Source organism: Bombina bombina, chromosome 4 (genome assembly GCF_027579735.1).
Source record: "Bombina bombina isolate aBomBom1 chromosome 4, aBomBom1.pri, whole genome shotgun sequence".
Classification (NCBI taxonomy): Eukaryota; Metazoa; Chordata; class Amphibia; order Anura; family Bombinatoridae; genus Bombina; species Bombina bombina.
The window spans coordinates 592411880-592432448 of record NC_069502.1 but is presented as its reverse complement, the minus strand read 5'-3'; the positions used below and the strand labels follow the sequence as shown (position 1 = coordinate 592432448).

Genomic DNA, 20569 nt, shown 5'->3' with positions numbered 1-20569 from the left:
CAAATATACCTGTAAAATAAATCCTAACCTAAGTTACAATTATACCTAACACTACACTATAATTGAACTAATTACCTAAACTACCTACAATTAAATACAATTAAATTAAATAAACTAAATTACGGGAAAAAAAAACCCACTAAATTACAGGGGAAAAAAAAGAATTACAAGAATTTTAAACTAATTACCCCTAATCTAATCCCCTAATAAAATAAAAAAGCCCCCCAACATAATAAAATTCCCTACCCTATACTAAATTACAAATAGCCCTTAAAAGGGCCTTTTGCAGGGCATTGCCCCAAAGTAATCAGCTCTTTTACATGTAAAAAAAATACAATACTCCCCCCCAACATTAAAACCCACCACCCCCCCAACCCTACTCTAAAACCCACCCAATCCCCCCTTAAAAAAACCTAACACTACCTCCCTGAAGATCTCCCTACCTTGAGCCGTCTTCACCCAGCCGGGCACAAGTGGACCTCCAGAGGGGCAGAAGTCTTCATCCGATCTGGGCAGAAGAGGTCCTCCAAGCGGCAGAAGTCTTCATCCAGGCGGCATCTTCTATCTTCTTCCATCCGGAGCGGATCCATCTTCAATCCAGCCGACGCAGAGCCATCCTCTTCCATCGATGTCCTAACGAAGAATGAAGGTTCCTTTAAATGACATCATCCAAGATGGCGTCCCTTGAATTCCGATTGGCTGATAGGATTCTATCAGCCAATCGGAATTAAGGTAGGAAAAATCCTATTGGCTGATCGAATCAGCCAATAGGATTGAGCTTGCATTCTATTGGCTGATTGGAACAGCCAATAGAATGCGAGCTCAATCCTATTGGCTTATCCAATCAGCCAATAGGATTGAACTTCAATCCTATTTTTCCTACCTTAATTCCGATTGGCTGATAGAATCCTATCAGCCAATCGGAATTCAAGGGACGCCATCTTGGATGATGTCATTTAAAGGAACCTTCATTCTTCGTTAGGACGTCGATGGAAGAGGATGGCTCCTGCACTTCCATTTCTAACAGGAACTAAAAAAAGCTCACACTTTCAGAATAAAATTACAGGAAAAGGGGATGAAATAAATAATGAAAGTATATTGCAGACTTCTTTTTATATATAAGATTTATCATTTTATGTTACCATCTCAAAGTGTTGCATGTCCCTTTAAGAGCTTTTTAAGAGGTTATAGTGTTTATTGGTTTGTCTGTTCTAGATCCCTGGGTTCTGAATATAGTCTCCAAGGGTTATCAGATATTTTTTAGAACAAGGCCTCCCATTTGAGAAGATGTGATCAGGTTTGCGCGCAAGTACGTTTCCCCCCCCCCCCCCCCACTTTTCACGCTCCATTGAAGTCTATGGGGATTATGTTAACGCGATCATGATATTTTAAGTTTGGCTCTTTGCGAGACTCTGGATAGTGCACGAGCCAAAACATTTTACTTTCAGCTTGTAAAACGCACGGTATCCGATGCGTGCAAAAAGATTACTTCTAGTGGAGTAAGTGTGTGTGTGATAATTGCTGCTCCACTCATAATCTAGCCTATTGATAGAACATTGAAAGTAATTAAATTATTGGGAGGTGAACTATCTTCAGTTTAATAGGTTCATATTTAATTAACATTCCAGTCTTTTGGAAGTAAAAATATTATTATCTTAATAATAACAATTAAATATCTTAATTCACCTGAAACAATAACATTATATTTCATTTTTAATGCTTGCCCCTCCCTCCTCACACTTAGGTCCTTGTGCAGATCTATTCCACTCCAAACAATCTTCTATTCATTGAGCGTCTTGAAACTTAGAGTTGATTTTGTGTACATAGATTTGCAGGGGAGCAATGGCATTAAAGGGACAGTAAAGTCAAAAGTAAATTTTAACAATTCAGATAGAACATTTAATATTTAACAATTTCCAATTTACTCCCCTTATCTATTTTGCTTAGTTTTCTTGATATCCATTGTTTTAAAACATGCATAGGTAGGCTCAGGAACAATGATCTACTGTGAGCTAGCTGCTTGTAATTGGCTCACCCAATGTGTTCACCTAGCTCCCAGTAGAGCATTGTTCTTCCTCAACAAAGGATGCCAAGAGAATGAAGCAAATTTGAAAAAAAAGTACATCTGAAAATTGTATGCTCTATCTGAATCATGAAAGAAAACGTTTTGGTTTTATGTCCCTTTAAGGTCTATTTCTCAACTCTGTATAAATATTTTATAACGTTTTTGCTGTGAAGAAGAGGAATGTGATTTCTGCAGACACAAATTCACAAAACAAAACATATTGGATATTATCTTCTAGACAGAAAAAAATGACAAAAATAATCTTATAGAAACCTCTGTGAGAGCATGACATTCTGACCAAAAAATTAAACATTACAACAAGAATATATAAAATAGTCTTTTATATAATACAGTATAGCCTTATGCTACATAATAAATAGAAAAAATGTATGTCAGGATAAATATAACATAAATATAACATTTGGATTATAATGCACCTTGAATAGAAACTTTGTTGATACTTTCTTTTTTCTTTTTTTTTTCTTTTTTAAAAAGCATTTTATTTAAAAAAAAAAAAATAATCCTATTTATTTAAATCTGATTTTTTTTTTTTACTTTTAAAAACAAACTGATTTCTAGTAAAAGTTATTACTGTTTTAAGAGTGTAATGTACTTTTCCGTTTTGAATATAGCTGATTAGTGGCTGCATATACTCACTTTATACTCACAGACCGTTACTCACGGCAAGAGATACCTCCTCCTCCTCCGCATGACTCCTTATCCGAGTTCTTACAGGGGAAACATATCTAATTACAGGGTGCGGATTAAGGCAATGTGAGCAGTTCTAATATTTTGCCGTATTGCTGGATTTTTTGGAAGTGGAACTGAGATTCCTCCAAGAGTACACTGAATATGGGCTAGCTGTCATACAAAGTGCTTTGCATTATTGATCGGGACTTTCATGATAAACAGGTGCTCAAAGTGATATTCTTGGTTGCAACCTAAAATATAAGGAGACGTCCCTCTGCCACATTATATGTTTTTAACTTTTTTTACTGAATTGCTGCAAAATATTTTATATATTGTCATTAAAAAATGTTTTTATATTGAGTAACATATGCATGTTTTTTAAATATTACCATTATATAAATTATTGTATATTCTTCATACTTGTGTTAGCTTTGTAAGTGCCCTCTTCTCAACTTCATTTAACTCTTCTGAGGATATTGTCAACTGCATTAAGGTCCTTAAAATGAATAATGACTTCATTTGTGATGCAGTCTTTGACATCATCAAAATTGATGCCAAATACAGTATATGTCTGTTACTGTTTTCTTAAGGAGAGCTTTATGGCTTAAATCTTAGTCAACTGACATAGTTTCTAAGAATAAGCTATTATCAGTAGATGCTTTTTGGTTCAGAATTGGATTATATTATCAAAACGACCACTGGGGGAAAAGGGGCTTTTCTACCTCAGGACAAGAAATCTAAGCAGAAGTGCAAACAAACTAGTCGTTTTCATTCCTTTCGCTCCCCTAGAGATCAAAAGTCCCATTCCAACCAGAAGTCTGAGTCCTCCAAACCTTCCTGGAAACCAGGATCTTCTTGGTCTAAAATCAAAAAGACTAACTCATATCAGAAATCTGCATGAACACCAGACAGACCTCCATGGGAACGGTTTCATCTGTCTCACGTTCCAAAGGATCCTGTAAAGGCGGCTGCCTTTGCTCAGTGTGTTCAAGACTTAGAGGATATGGGAGTGATCCAACCTGTTCCAATATCTCTACAGGGTCAGGGTTTCTACTCCAACCTCTTCATTGTCCCAAAGAAGGAAGGCTCTTATCGTCCTATTCTGGACTTAAAAACTCTGAACAAATTTATTCGGGTACACTCTTTCAAAATGGAAATTATTCGTATCATCTTGCCTCTAATTCTGGCGGGTCAATTTATGACAACTGCATATTTAAAGTATATATATCTGAATTCTCCAGTTCACAGGGATTATTTCCCGTTTTTAAGGTTTGTTTTTCTCAACAAGCATTACCAATTTGTGTCCCTCCCCTTCGGTCTGGCCATCGCCCCTTGCATCTTCACAAAGGTTTTAGGGACTCTGTTAGCAGTGATCAGAGCTCAGTGAATCCCTGCTCCTTATTTGGATGATATCTTGGTCCAAGCTCCGTCTCTTTCTCTGGCTACTGTTCATACCCAGAGAATGGTATATTTCCTCCAGGAACAGGGATGGGAAATAAATGTCCCTAAAAGTTTATCACCAGCCATAAGGGTGATCTTTCTGGGTGTGATAATAGACTCAGTTCAAATGCACTTATTTTTCATGGAACTTTGCAGAACCAAACTTCACACTGTCTGCTTTTCTCTACAGATGGCCCATCCTCCATCTGTAGCACAATGTATGGAAATAGTGGGTCTTATGGTAGCAGCGTCAGATGCTGTACCTTTTGCTCGCTTTCATCTTCGTCCTCTCCAATTGTCCATGCTTCAACAGGGGTCAAAGGATTGTTTCCACTGGAACAGCAGATAGAATGCAGTTCTTTGGTCAAACAATCTCTATCATGGTGGAGGGAAAGTCTCTATTCAACCTTTGGAGTTTATTTTCTTCAACCTTTCTGGACCGTAGTCACTATGGACGCAAGTCTGATGGGTTGTGAAGCAATTTTGGATATTCAAAGGGCCCAAGGAGTATCGTCCCCTCTAGAGGCAAGGTTGTCTATCAACATCCTATAATTTCGTTTGATTTATTAGTTTCCAGTCAGACAATGTCACTGCTGTGGCGTATATCCTACATCTTAACTCTCTTATCTATGCGAGAGGTATTTCATATTCTGTCTTGGGCAGAGGAAACCCACTTCACCCTATCGGCCATTCACATTCCGGGAAAAAACAATTGGGAACTCGGAACTTTAATCTGCCCTATCTATTTCTTCCAGGAGTCCATTGCAGGAATCAAACAGGAGTTGGCTTCTGTAATCCGGATCTCAAATCTCTGAATTTGATGGCGTGGAGGTTGAACGACTAGTTCTCAAAAACAGATGTTTCTCAGATTCTGTTATCTCTACTTTACTGCAAACCAGAAAGCTTGTCATGCAGAATATTTATCATAAGATTTGGAAAAGCTTACTTACATTGGTGTTCTATCTAGAGGGTTCTCCTTGGAAATCTTTTAGAATCCCTAGAATTCTTCAGTTCCTTCAAGAGGGTTTATTAGCTAGTTATTTAAAGGGTCAGATTTTGACATTATCAATTTTGTTTCACAAAGAAATATCCAACTTAGCTGATGTCTAAAATTTTGTTCAAGCCTTGGTGAGAATTCACCCTGTAATTAGACCCATTTCTCCCCCTTGGAATTTAAATCTGGTTCTTTCTGTTCTGCTAGCCCCCCCCCCCCCCCCCCTTAAACCAATGCACTCTTTGAATCTAAAGTTATTGTCATGGAGGGTTCTCTTTCTTTTAACTATTTCTTCCGCTTAAAGAGTTTCTGAATTACCTGCCCTGTCTTCTGATCACTCCTTGATTTTTCATCAAGATTAAGCGGTCCTCCTGACTAAATATGATTTTCTACCAAAGGTAGTGTCTTCAGAAAATATTTAAAATTGTTCTTCCTTCTCATTTTCCAAACCCTTCTAAACCTAAGGAATGCCTACATCACAATTTGGATGTAGTCAGAGCCCTAAAATCCTATCTTCAGGCTACTAAAGACTTTAGACAGACTTTTAGCTTGTTTGTCCTCTTTTCAGGCTTCAGAAATGGTCAAAAGTCTACTGTGGTGGCCTTGGCATCATGGCTAAATCAGACTATTTGTAATGCTTACTTGGTTGCGGGAAAACCGCCTCCAAAAAGAGTAACTGCTTATTCTACTAGATCTGTATCTACTACTTGGGTCTTCAAAAATGTCTCCTCCTTGGAACAGATTTGCAAGGGGACAACTTGGTCTTTCCTTTTCTAAATGTATTATTTTTATATTTATGCTTCTTCCAATGCAGCTTTTTGGCATGAACGTCCTTCAAGCTGCAGTGTCTGGCAAATAGGAACTGCCATCATTTTCTCCCACCCGTCCTTAACATGGACTCTCTGCTTGAGTATTGTATTCTGCATGTTATGGACACCTATGGACTCTCCTCATCTTACGAAAGAAAACGGAATTTATACTTACCAGTAAATTTATTTTTTTCGAGATGAGGAGCATCCATTAGGACCTGCCCGCATTTTTACTAAATTGGCGATAGATCTTATTTTCACCTCTTTCACCTGCTTTCTGTCTTTCCTACCTTTTCTATCTCTTACCTGTGCTCAGATACACGTAAACATAGTGGGGAGAGGAGGTGGGAGGGATTAAAGCTCTTGTGAGGGTTATTGACCTCCTCCTAGTGGCAGAAGATATATCCCACGTTATGGACACCTATGGACTCTCCTCATCCCAAAAGAAAGACATTTATTGGTAAGTATAAATTCTGGGGTGTTTTTTTCTTACTACAAATGAAATGTGGTGTGTGGCCAATAAACAATTCACTACTTAAAGGGACATGAAATTAAAATGTATACTTTTGTGATGCAGTTGTAAATGACTTTCCAATTTACTTCTGTTCTTAAATGTTCTTTGTTCTCTAAGTATTCTTTGTTGATGGAGCAACCATGCAGTACTGAGAGCTATAAGAACACATTGAGTGAGCCAATAACGAGAGTGCAGCCACCAATCATAAGCTAGCTCCCAGTATCACATTGCTGCTCTTAAGCCTACCTAGGTATGCTTTTCAACAAGAGAACAAAGCAAATTAGATAGTAGAAATACATTTTAAATATGCTTAAAATTGTATGCTCTATCTCAAACATGATAGAAAAATGTTGTGTTTCATGTCCCTTTTAGCACTTATGTTGTGTTTTTACTTATTACAATGTCAAAGAAAATGGGGGGGGGGATCACAATTGCGCAACTGTGTGTATCAGTGTTATCCTCCCTTGTAGGCAGCTACTATAGATCTTCCTAATTTAATATACAGGAAATATTCTGATATTGTCGCCAAGGTAATTTTCATTGAGCAACAAGTCTAATACAAATTTCAAGCTGTTCCAATGATAACTATAATTATATGTTTTAGATTCTTTCTAAGATCTCTGTGTCAGTAAGAAATGTATTAATGAATACACAGATGAAGAATATAACTGAAGCAACACAACAGTTGTAAAGGGAAGTCATTTAATTACCTATGTGAATATCCACTATTAATGCAAAACCCTTAATATAAAACATGTACTTTATTATTTTTTGTTTTGTTAAATTATATTTGGGCTAATGTACTTTGAAAACAAATTTGAAATAAAATTTCATACATATAATTCAGGTACAAATCCCCAATTCTGGAATTCCAAAATCCAAACTTATTCTGAAATAAAAATATTTTCATCAATATCTTTTTTAAATAAAATTATCAAAAAAATACTCCCCCCCCCCCCACACCTGTAAGTCACAATCTTCTCTGCCTGTGTATTTGGTTTGGTTTTTGTGTTCTTAAAATGCAAATAATGTAAAACAACAAATATTACCTTTCTCATTACAATACTGTATTATATTTCTGACAGTACCATGTATTAAAATTGATATAAAACTACATTTAGGTTACATGTATAAGCTGTATTATGACATGTAAATATTGTCTAAATTACTTAAGATGTTGTTTATATTTGGTCCATCCTTCTCCAAACTGCCCATTTTACAGATGCAAATTTTCAAATATCCAAACATTTTTTGGTACCAAACATTTGGATAAAGGGTTTTCTACCTGCATAATTATATATTAATAAATAGAATTCCATATCATATTTAGGAAGGAGAAGTTAAAACTATAAACATTTCTTGAAGTTAGCTCAAAGTTTTGAATAAACTTGCTTCCTTTGTTTACCTTAAAGAGATATGGAACTCAAAATGTCCATGATTCAGAGCATGTCACTTTTAAATTAACTTCTAATATCAAATGTACTTTCTTCTTTTTGTATCCTACATTGAAAAGTATAAGTACATAGTAGCAGCAATGCACTACTGGGAGCTAGATGGTTATAGTAGCTGCACACATTTACGCTAGAATGATTACCTCATCCTCAAAACTTTTTGTTGGTTAACTGTGAAACAAAAAAGTTGCACAAAACACACAAAAAATACATTACAAAGTACACTTACACTTATAATAACACCATCTAATAAAAATGATTGCAAAAAAGTGTTGCACACAAGTTATAAGGGCTCAAAGATATGAGGTCTCAGGCTCTAAACATTCTGCAAAACCATCCGACTCATATTAACAACTCCACAAGCAATCTGCGTTCACGAGTTTTGCTGCCTGCTTTTTTCTCTCAAGTCCATGGCAGAAGCAACGCTACCATCTGTCACACCTGAAGGGCCGTGTTCCTGTTCCACGGCGTAGATTCCGGTAAGATTGTTTCATTTACTTTCATCATGGATGTATTTTAATTACAACTGTTTAACCTTTCGGGGATAACTTTAACATATGGTCTCAGTAAGGCTTCTTTTTGTATCTCAGAATCAAAGGTTAATATCTCCTGAGTTGGGTTATTGAACAGGGGGGTTTATAATCATGTTTATTATGTGATTCTGTCTGCTACTGTGTAGTGTTGTTTGGCTCATGGCTATTTTGGAACATAACGGCCTATGTCTAGTGACATGGCCTTTACGGTCCGGTGCGCTTTTGCATGGACTGCACGGTTTACCTTGTGACCGGCATGGCCACATTTTGGCTCTTCGTTTCCGCATTCCTGACCATGTGGAGACAGAGAAATCCTGGTCCGCTAGTGTCTGGTTCCCTGGAGGTGGTGAGTGCCCCAGCCATTGGGGGTGTAAGGTGCCGTTTAGATTTTTCTTATTGGTCCATTTTTTTATTCAATATCCCAGTTATGGAGGATTCTGATTTTTTTGGAGACGGATGTCTGATTCAGGCTTTACCACCAACACTTACTACGCATGCAGGTAGCCCAAACGCTACTTATCCTTCTATGCTGTGTGGCTTGTACCCACCGGAGGTTACGACACGGTTCCGCATGGCCATATCTTTGGCGCTGGTGCATCTGCACTTCCCGGGAATGTGCTTACGATATTGTCCGTGTTCCATTAACCGGGGATCGTCAGGCAGGGGATCGCCTGGTCCAATTCAGCCCTCTGGGGGAGCAACTGCCCCTGAGGCCTCAGGGGGTCAACTTTCGGGGACAGTGTTTTCTTTTGTCCCGGCGGAGGTATATTGTGCCTTTCGTTATAGACTGGTGCGCCTTCGTGTTCTACTGAGGCACGTTTTGGCGTTGCTGGAGGATCCCACTCTTAATGGGTCTGGGGATTCTCAGTCTTAATCTTCGACTGGCTTCCTTGCATAGACATAAGGGGATGAAGTAATCCTCTTATAGTCTTTATTATTTGTGCATCCTTTTACAGTTCTGAGCTTGGAAGTCTGGGACCCCTGTTGGGCTGATCCTGCGGGTCTGTCCGTTCTTTCTGGGCGATAACCTACTGGTTCCAAACACACAACCCATGCCGCTGCAGATCCGGAACAAACCCTGACATCACGGTTGGAGTGGAGGTGGACTAAACCAACAACAAGCCGTGGAAAAATTCAAAGATAAAGAAAATGCAGCCGCACAACAAGAGGAATCAGAGGGCTAAGTAAAAAATATGTTCTTTATTGTGAATCCATTAAAAAAATGGTACAACGGTCAGCCTTGTATCATTTTTTTAATGAATTCACAATAAAGAACCTTTTTTTACTTAGCCCTCTGATTCCTCTTGTTGTGCGGCTGCATTTTCTTTATCTTTGATAACCTATGGGTTGCCTTATCTTTTATTTTAATACGGTGAGGATGATTTTTATTTGGTCTGAAGCTCATGTTGTGTGATGTTTCCTTCGGGAACTTTCTTCACTGGAATTGATACTCGCGATTTTGTGGTTGTACTGTTTACTTTGAGGACGTACTAGTCTAATGTTCTGTCTGACTGTTCTTTATCCCTCCATCTCGGGGGAGACTCTGTGTGGCGTTGACAGTGCTGGGTCCCTTGTTTTCAGGCTGGTCCTGACTGGGTACAAATCCTTCTGCCTTTGAGGCCTAGCTCAGACACGTGGCGCCTTTATATGTCAGACTGGTCCGGTGAGGGCGCCTAGTGATCACAATATGATTTGTGTTGTTTACATGTTATTTTACAAGCTTCAACTAGCATCCTGAGAGGACTTGATGGTCCGTGGTTGCTTAGGGGCATGGGGGATTGGTTCAATCCTCATTCCACTTTCAAACTAGTGGGCCAGGACTCCATTGAGATCCACGGCGACATGTTCAGTCTTTTCCGATTTTTCCGGGAACTAGAGTGTTCCTTCCTGTTGTGGGTTGGAGGCTTGAAGGATTTAGGTCCTTCATACCACCGTTCTTATGGTTTTGCCTTTCATGGTCTCTTTGGAAGTGTCCTTTTAGGACTTGTTCCTTTTAGAGGCTCTCTTCCTTTGGGTCGAGACTTTCTGGACTTCGTCCGGTTTTTCTGGCGGCTTTGGCCTCTTAATTAGGAAGTGAAGGCCGCAACGCTCTGTCTTCTTTTGGGAGTTAGTCGTCTCCATATCAGGTGCGATAGGAGGTGTTGTCTCTTTTTCCAAGCTTTTTGCTTAGGGGATGTTTTTCTGCCTGGGTTTGGGATGCTTTGCATGCTTCTCCCTTGGGTGTGGTCCTCTGGAATATTAATCTGAAAGGATTATGGAGACCAGCCTTTCTTTTCTTCTCTCTTTCGGGTGACTCTGTTTTTGTTTTAATTTCCCTTTGTGCTGCCTTTGGGGCCTTTGGGATCTATAGAAATTCCGTGACTTTGTCGTAGCCTAGCACCTTGTTGGGGGGGTGTTGACCTCCGGCCAAGGATGTTCTCTTCTCTTTGGACTGGGAATTACGAGTGAGTCCTGTACCCACCCGTTCTCCGAATTCCCCAGTTATCTGGCTTCAGACGGGGTATATTGTGTTCCCTGAGGGTGTCGTTCGTTCTAGGATGATTCTGGGTTCCGAGTCCAGGGTTCTTGTCTTGGATCCTTCTTGAATGTCTGGAGACTTATGATCCTGTAGACTGGTTCGGGACGAGACAGTTTTTTCAGGGACCCTATGTTGCGACATAGGGGCTAGCTCATTGGGCTTGCAAGCAGGAAGACCAAAGTTCACATCCACCTTTGGGTACTGGTTATAATCTTTAAGGTGTGACTTGTCCTTCAGACGGAGTGTGCTCCTCTTTATGGGGAGTTTTTTCTCTGTTGGGTCAACAGTGGTGTCTAGAAGTTTTTTTTCATTTGGTCCGTGTTTTGATCATACTATGGCTTCATGTCTTGTGGACATGTACGCTGTTCTTATATGTGCCCTTCCCTTTTGAGGGGATAGTTTGTCTTCCTTATGAGCTGGGGTTTCCTCTTTCTGGAGGGTCATTGTCCTGCCCCGTGTGTAGGAGTTTGGATCAGGTGTCTTATTTCTGTAAGGGGCAGTATCTGCTGCTCTGTGGGCTCTGTTCCACCTGTTGGAAATTAATCTCTCTAGGTAGAGACTGTCTAAGAGAGTTGTGACAGGTCTTCCTATGGATCTATTGCACTTTTCTCTGTTCCAGGTCCTCGGGGGTTCTCCTTGGGAGTGCCTTATTTTGGAGGAGCGGATTGGGTTGGCACCCAAGCTCTGTTGGGGTGGATGAGTCCCCCCTTTTTTCTTTCCATTCCCTGGGGGCTTGTGGTTGGGGTCTTTCTGTTCACCCTGTCTATCAGGCATGTCTGTCGTTTGGGCTGGTCTGGTGTTGGAGCAGGATCTGTGATCTGTTGCTCTGCTATTTCATCCTCGGAGAATTTGAGGTACGGTAAGCCTCTTTGAGGTTTCTCCACGTTCAAGTTTTGTGGGAAGTACTGGCGGCTCTTAGATAGCCTGCAACATTATCCTCTGGTTAGTGGATACTTAGCAATCTGAAGGATCCTATCTTCAGCTGCTTTCTACTTACCCTGCAAATATTTAAGTTTCATTTTTAGATGACTGCAGTGTTTTTGCTTCAGGTGTTGTTCATCAGACCTATACGAGCTTGTTGCACAAGGTTTCTTTCTGAATATTTTGGTATTCTGAGCTACCTTTTTGCGACTTGGGGACCTTCATCTTCAGTTGCTTTCTAGAGTGCGATTGCACTGTGTTAGGGGAAGATCCTCTCTCTGTTTCAGACTCTCGGCCTTATCCTGTACTTTTTCTATTCTGGGGTCTAGGCGTTGCCTCCCCTTGTTTCTATGAGACTGGTTGGGTCTCTGTTAGCCTCACCCGGTTTCTCAGGTTTTTTTGCTCTGTGTTTTTGTCCTTTTTAGTTTTTTTGTTTTTTTCTGGAGTTCCTTACGCTCAGCTAGCTCAGCATACTAATGCACTATGGCTACTCTGCACTGTAGCAAACCGAGGGTTGCAAGTTAGATCCCCGGCGAGGTCTACTCAGCCTTTCCTCCTTTCAAGGTTGATAAAATGAGCAGCGCCTTGAGTCTTTTAAGGGGGATTAGCCGCGCTTTACAAGTACAATGATGTTTTTGCCGTGTCTTTTCTTCTTTGTGGAAGAATAGGGTAGTTTGTTCCCTTTTTTTTAGTAAGGGGTGTGTTGTTTGGAGACCGACTGCTGGGCGAAGGTGTCTCTTGGAGGCTGTTGACTTAGTCGAGTCTAGTTCCTGTGGTCTCTAGCAAGGCTTGTGGACTATCTGCAGGTCAGTGTCCTTGGGCCTTTTCCTTTTTTTCAAAGTTGTTCTGGTCTTCGGACGAAGCAGGATTTTGTTGGGTAGGGTTTTTTAAGCCTGATGCCCTCAGAATGGGCCGCCTCTTGTACCCTCCAGTTTTTGCATTCAGTGTCCTCTATAGCTTGGGTATTGTTTTCCCAAAAGTAATGAATGCAGCTGTGGACTCTTCCCATTTATTAAGAAAAACTTAAATTATGCTTACCTGATAATTTTATTATCTTCAGATGGAAAGAGTCTACTGCTCCCCGCCCGTATTTTTTCTGTAGAGCATCTGTTATTTTTGTTCTTCTGGCACCTTTTCACCCTGATATTTCTTCTACTGTTTTTTGTTCCCTAGGCAGAATGACTGGGGGATGAGGGAAGTGGGGTAGGTATTTAAGCCTTTGGCTGGGGTGTCTTTGCCTCCTTCTGGTGGCCAGGTTCTGAATTCCCAATAGTAATGAATGCAGCTGTGGACTCTTTCCATCTGAAGAAAATAAAATTATCAGGTAAGCATAATTTAAGTTTTCACATTCCAATGTTCTACACATAGTAAAATATGTTCTAAGTTTTTAAAAATAAATATTCCTATATATATCTGTATATCTACACCTCTATGTATGTATGTATATATACTGTATATATATATATATATATATATATATATATATATATATATATATATATATATATATATATATATATATATATATTCAGTCAATAAGCACTCACTGGTCTTCAGCCATCTGTGTTAAATAAGTATTTATTAGTGATGTTTCGGGACAAAACACAGTGCATTCTTCTGACAAACAACAGTTGAAAATGACAAATCTTTAAAGGCATGTGAACCCCCCCCATCTTAGCCAATCCTGGCTGTTTGTGTGCAAAAATAACAAAAAAACAATGATTGTGATAGGCTAACAGCGTGTTCATAAAACTAAAACAATTACATACATTATGTGTAAAAGATTCCAAAAGTTTTACCAGTGTTATTTTGTGAATGTGCAATATGAGTGTATACATATATCCCAAGGCCTGCAGGGGATCCCAATCATATACAATTTATATATAAAAATGGCATGTTCTTTAATCTTACAATCACTTAGTTAGAGACTCACAGCCAATCACCACCCTAGGGGGACCTCACCCCCCCCCCCCCCAGTTTTGCCCAATCACTTGGACATCATGCTAGCACTCCCCCTTGTCCTATTGGAGGATCAAAAAGACACATCATACTGATTGCGCAATCAGTTCACAAACTTCACATCTGAGATCATAGCTACCTAACAACCCCCTCTGTTCACATCAACATGTACATGTGAAACACATTAAATAAAAGATTTCTTTGTCACTTTATTAGTGTATATACCTATCCACATCACGGACTCATCATGCCCGTACCACTTAACTGACAGCTTGGCAAAAAGATGGGCGTGTATATCCTTAATGTAAGCAGAGCGCAAGGCTACTTAAATATCGTCACTTCGCATGCTAACCAAGGATTGACTGCCGCTGTGAAACTCTCTTTCAACCCAGGTTGTTTCATGAACTATTATATCTTCAATTCCACCGGTACTTGCAAAACATACAAGCTTGCGTGCACAGCACTAAGGACAAGCAGTGAGTACACAGCACTTTTTTAAAAATCTCTGTGTATAACCAGGAGCGGAGGTATAGATCACCTTTCATCCACGGAAATGTAAAAGATTTGGTTGGTTGGGCTAGGACGAGCCCCCGGAGTGTCATCCGTGACGTCAGACGCCGAAGTCACAAGGGGTGAACTCACAGATTACCAGACTGCAACACACAATGGGATATCTTCTCTCAAGGATCATAATACATCAAGGTACCAATCTGATATTGTTCCACAGGATCAATTTTCTATATGAGAGTGATATGAAAGCCGTAAGTGATTAACATTTGAAGTAAATTATACCTCCCTCTGCTCTGTACTTCCCTGTGAACTTATGTAAGGAGAACAGAAAATATTGGCACTATGACTGTAATAGATAGGAATAAGGGATATAATAATCCCTTGTGCTAACCCTTAGTTAATCTGATAGTATAAGGAAGGCGGGAAGTAGGACAAGAAGTGGTTGAATAGCACTCATTCCCTTGAATATTGTGATATTGTTGAAGAATATTCAACTCATTAAATTTAATGAGTTGAATATTCTTCCCCGTGAACTGTAACATCGTATGAAGTTTATAGAAAGTTTCTACAAACTGATTTTTTCCTATATTGGTCACAAATACCTGCTTTTTATTGGACTCTCCTTTTTCATGTCATTTTATGCTATTTGGAGTCCGGCACCTTTATATCCATACATCGTAACCTATAACTGTGCAATATATTCTCTGTGTTTTTTTAACATTTGTTTAGACAAAGTCTTCTATGCTATTTTGTCTGCCACCAACTATTGAATATTAAATATATGCTTTTAGAGTTATGTATTAAGGGAGATGTCCCTAATTTTAGTTACACTGCCTTTTAGTTAATAAATATTTTAAATATTTCAGATATTGACAGACTTCTGACTTCTGCCTTCCTCATTATTAGTGTTTAAGGATATACATTTTTATTTAGATAATTTTTATTTAGAGATATCTTTAGCTCACACCTTAGCGCCCTTACTACCCCCTTCTTTTTCTTAGTAAATTCCTCAATAGAACGAAGGATCTATTCTATTGTAAGGTGTATGATATCTAACTACCTAGCGCACTATTAGAATCTCGTGTCAACGATATTTAAGTAGCCTTGCGCTCTGCTTACATTAATGATATACACGCCCATCTTTTTGCCAAGCTGTCAGTTAAGTGGTACGGGCATGATGAGTCTGTGATTTGGATAGGTATATACACTAATAAAGTGAGAAAGGAATCTAGAGTTAATTTAATGTGTTTCACATGTACATTTTGATGTGAACAGAGGGGGTTGTTAGGTAGCTATGATCTCAGATGTGAAGTTTTGAACTGATCGCGCAATCAGTATGATGTGTCTTTTTGATCCACCAATAGGACAAGGGGGAGTGCCCCAGGGGAGATGTAGTACTAGCATGATGTCCAAGTGAATGGGCGAAACCGGGGGGGGGGGGGGTGAGGTCCCCCTAGGGTGGTGTGAGTCACTTACTAAGTGATTGTAAGATTAAAGAACATGCCGTTTTTTTCATGTAAATTTTATATGATTGGGATCCCCTGCAGGCCTTGGGATATGTGTATACACTCATATTGCACATTCACAATATAACACTGGTTAATCTCTTGGAATTTATTAAACATAATGTATGTAATTGATTTAGTTTTATGAACACGCTGTTAGCCTATCACAATCATTGTTTTTGTTATTTTTGCACACAAACAGCCAGGATTGGCTAAGATGAGGGGGAGGGTTTTTCACGTGCCTTTAAAGGTTTGTCATTTTCAACTGTTGTTTGTCAGAAGAATGGACTGTGTTTTGTCCCGAAACATCACTAATAAATACTTATTTAACACAGACGGCTGAAGACCAGTGAGTGCTTATTGACTGAATATATACTTGAATACTTTATAGCACCCTGGCTGCTATTGTTGGATGGTGAGAGTGCATACACCAAACTACTAATATTATATATATATATTGTATCAAAAACAACATAAGGTATATGTAGAAATATGTAATTGGAAATAAATAGAACATATTCTGCTATGTGAAATAACATTGGAATGTGAAATATATTCATATTTTCATGTTGGGTTAGTGCACATGAGAATATGCAATCGAGTTTTGGGCGCAAGTAGGGTGTTAGGGTTTTTTCAACTTTTTTTTTTCCAGCGCACGAGTGAAAACAGTTTACTTTCAATTCATAATACAAGCACAATCCAACTTGAACAAAAATCTTCTAGCGCAGTTAACGTTCGAGCAGGAGCGTTAAATAGTTATTTGCCAGCAATAGTGCAATAAAAAAAGGTCCAATTTTTGTGTATTAGACAGAGCGTGCAATTTTAAGAGAGTTTTTATTTTACTTCTGGCTCTGCACAAATGCCTCTTGTCTCTGGCTCTCCAGATGTGTTAAGCGAGCTCCCAGTATTACATTGCTGCTCTGGAGCTGAGTTTATTTTGCAGGGTTTAAACACATAGTTAAATGCAAGAAATTCTACAATAATAAAATGCTTCTGCACATAAGGGCCCCTATTTATCAAAGGTCTTGCGGACCTGATCCGACAGTGCGGATCAGGTCCGCAAGACCTCGCTGAATGCGGAGAGCAATACGCTCTCCGCATTTAACATTGCACCAGCAGCTCACAAGAGCTGCTGGTGCAACGCCGCTCCCTGCTGACCGCCAGCAGGGAGGTGTCAATCAACCCGATCGTACTTGATCGGGTTGTTTTCCGGCGATTCCTGTCCGCCTCATCAGAGCAGACGGACAGGGTTATGGAGCAGCGGTCTTTAGACCGCTGCTTCATAACTTGTGTTTCTGGCGAGTCTGAAGACTCGCCAGAAACACTGGCCCACAAGCTCCGTACGGAGCTTGATAAATATGGGCCAGAAGCTGTTTTGTTTTGCATTTTTGACCCTTTAAGGGTTTCATAAAGTATGAACAATGGTTAAAAAAATTGTTTTTCCAGCTGCCCTAGAGCAATTCTAATTCACATATTTTAAGGGACATGAAGCACAATTTTTTTGTTTCATGATTTAGGTAAAACACACAATTTTAAACAACTTTTCAGTTTTCTTCTATTATCAAAATTTTTTTATTCTCTTGGTATAATTTGTTGAAGGAGCAGCAATGCACTACTGGTTTCTAACTGAACACATGTGTGAGCCAATGACAATCAGTATATATATGCAGCTAAAACCTAGGTTCTTTGCTGCTCCTGAGCTTTCCTAAATAAACCTTTCAGCAGAGGATAACAAGAGAAGGAAGCAAATTGAATAATATAAGTAAATTGGAAAGCTGTTTAAAATGATATGCTCTGTCCAAATCATAAATGTCTAATTATGACTTTACCCTCCCTTTAAGAACATCAACATCAAATGCATAGAATAGTAGTTTGGATTGAGAGGCTGTTGGCAAAATATCTAGCCATTTTAGTGTCATTTAGATTGATTTTTACATTAAACTGCTTGTACTGTTTTATATTTTTTCTTCAGAATTGCTGGACCTGCAACCATTGCCTATAACAGCCCTGGGATGTAGAGAATATGAAGCACTCTACAAGTTTACACATTTTAACCCCATTCAGACGCAGATCTTTCATACGCTGTATCACACTGATTCTAATGTCTTACTTGGCGCACCAACAGGCTCAGGAAAAACTGTGGCTGCTGAGCTGGCCATCTTCAGAATCTTCAACAAGTATCCATCTTCCAAGGTTTGCAATATACAGTGTATTCATTACAAAAATAATGTGTGGGGGGGGGGGGAGTTGTAACCAATTGATTTTGTTTTTCTAGAATATTTATCAATGTGATTTTGTTTTTACTATGTGGTTCAGATCATATATGCAGAATCTACTAAGAAATACAATGTATTTAGGATTGTATTATATTCTACTAAATAAATATTTAGTTAGTCTGTTTTTATTTCATTTGATATTTCCTTATTGCTATTTTTTTGATAGACTTTATTTCATTCACAATTTCATAGCAGTATAACAACTTAAGGGTAAAGAATTGTGGTTCTGATCTTGTTATCAGATGGTGCTAAATGCATATTATTCATTAGGTGGGCCATACTGTACTCAGTACAGATGTAGAAAAATGGCCTGAACTCAGGCTACATAAAGCAACTATATTAACTAAAGCATTCTCCTATGTACCTTGTGTTCCTGTCTGAAAGTTGATATGTTAAATGAACAAGAATTGCCTCAATTTGTACTCCTATGTACAAGTTGTGTGTCTGTCTAAATGCTGTAATGTCACATGATCAAGTATTGCTGATATATCGCATAAACAAGTTTCGCTGATGTATCACATGAACAAGTTTCGCTGATGTATCAGATGAACAAGTTTTGCTGATGTATCACATGAACAAGTTTTGCTGATGTATCACATGAACAAGGTTTGCTCCTATGTACCTTGTGTTCCTGACTAAAAGAGCTGATATATCACATGAACTAATTTTGCCTTTAATTTCCTCCTAAGTACCTTGTGCACCTGTATAAAAGAGCTGATATATCTATCACATGAGCAAGTTATGCCCTCGGTTTGCTCCTAAGTACCTTGTGTACCTGTCTAAAAGAGCTGATAAATCTATCACATAAATAAGTTTTGCCCTCGGTTTGCTCCTAAGCACCTTGTGTACCTGATATATCAACAACTGTGTCATTTGTGACCCTTCTGTACCCTATGGTCTTCAGATGGTAACACTTGCAAGCCTTTAAGGTTGTATGTACGTTATCATTATGGATAATGGTTTTAAGATCATTTTCTTTCATAAGATGGTGAGAGTCCACAAGTTCATTACTTCTGTGATTCAACTCCTTTCCACTAACAGGAGGCAAAGATTCCCAAAACTCGAAGAGTATTCTATACCTCCCACCTCAGTGACTAAAAGTCTAATATTTGCCTCTCAGGAGGTGGGTGAAAAATGTAGTTGCTCCAGATTCTTCATTGAGAGGGGTCCTCAGGTCGATTTGAGGCCCATTTTCCCCTTAGAGAGCTGCTACTGAAAGACAAGTGGGGAAATTGGTGTATGAGCTAGTGACACAATTTCCCCCCAGTTTGTCAAAAGCGTGCCACATGTGTCGCAGGGACCGGCCCCATGCCTCCTCCTGTTGTGTCATTGATATATTGACCCTCTGCTTTGATGTACACATCACTGGATGGGCTATCTACTGAAAGCAGTCATTTCTGCACGACTTCACCACTACTAGACTATCATGGATTCAGTGTAATGTTTTCTTGGAAAATGAGTGTTTGTATTGCGGAGGCTTATTGAGTACTAGACAGGTATAATGGCACTGATTTTACTTTTATAGGGGCTTTTATTATTTTAAAAATTGATGTGTTATGCTCCTAATTGTACTTTCCATAGCACATGCTGGATTCTTTATATAATTTTTCTTCAGCTCGCTCTCTATTATTTCTATGCTTAGTTATAACATACTCCTATCTTATTAATTCTTGTGTCTGTCTTTACTCAGTAGGGTTCTATTGTTTCATACAACCTGTCTGTTAGCTGTTCACTTTTATTCTCAGATTTCTATATACAAATCCTTAAATTTTTGGTTACTCTGCATAATTTTCAGAATAGATTTTGAGGTGTATTAACCGTTTATTAATTGTTTGACATTTAATTGTGTTATTATGTTATACTATGGAGCTCTTTTGAATCTGTCCCCACTTATATTTATTTAAATACTTTAGAGGGTAGGTTATCAATCTTTTGCCATTTCTTCGACAGTGTGGTTGAAGAATCAATGTTCCAAAGAGCTCTCTATCCCCTCAGACCAGGGTGTCCTTTTTTGGGATTATTGATAGACTCTATATCACTGAGTCTTTAACAGATGAGAGGAAGGTAAAGTTTCAGTCCCTTTATGCGAAGCTTCAGTCAACTTCCAATTCGACTGTAACTATCTGTATGGAAGTGCTAGGTCTGATGATTGCGGCATCGCAAACCATTTGCTCAGTTTTACATAAGATCTCGTCAGCTTTGCATGTTGTGTCAATGGTGCAAGTATTACAATTGTCTTTCCCAAAGAATTCTATGGGATCCTTTAATGAAAAGATCTCTAGCATGGTGGATATGTTACCAGTCCATCTATCTGGGTTCTTATTTTTTCTCCAAATTGGAGAATAATCACATCAAACGCAATTCTCTCAGTTTGGGGGGCAGTA

General features: G+C 38.9%; 1 protein-coding gene across 1 annotated transcript in view; it reads left to right on the top strand.

The window, feature by feature from the left end:
- Window positions 1-20569, top strand: part of ASCC3 (activating signal cointegrator 1 complex subunit 3) — a 1409126-nt gene that overhangs the window by 1057891 nt on the left and 330666 nt on the right. Inside the window, exon 26 of the mRNA XM_053710577.1 lies at window positions 17882-18102. Within this exon, the coding sequence (XP_053566552.1) occupies window positions 17882-18102 (221 nt within the window). The remainder of the gene's footprint in view (window positions 1-17881; window positions 18103-20569) is intronic.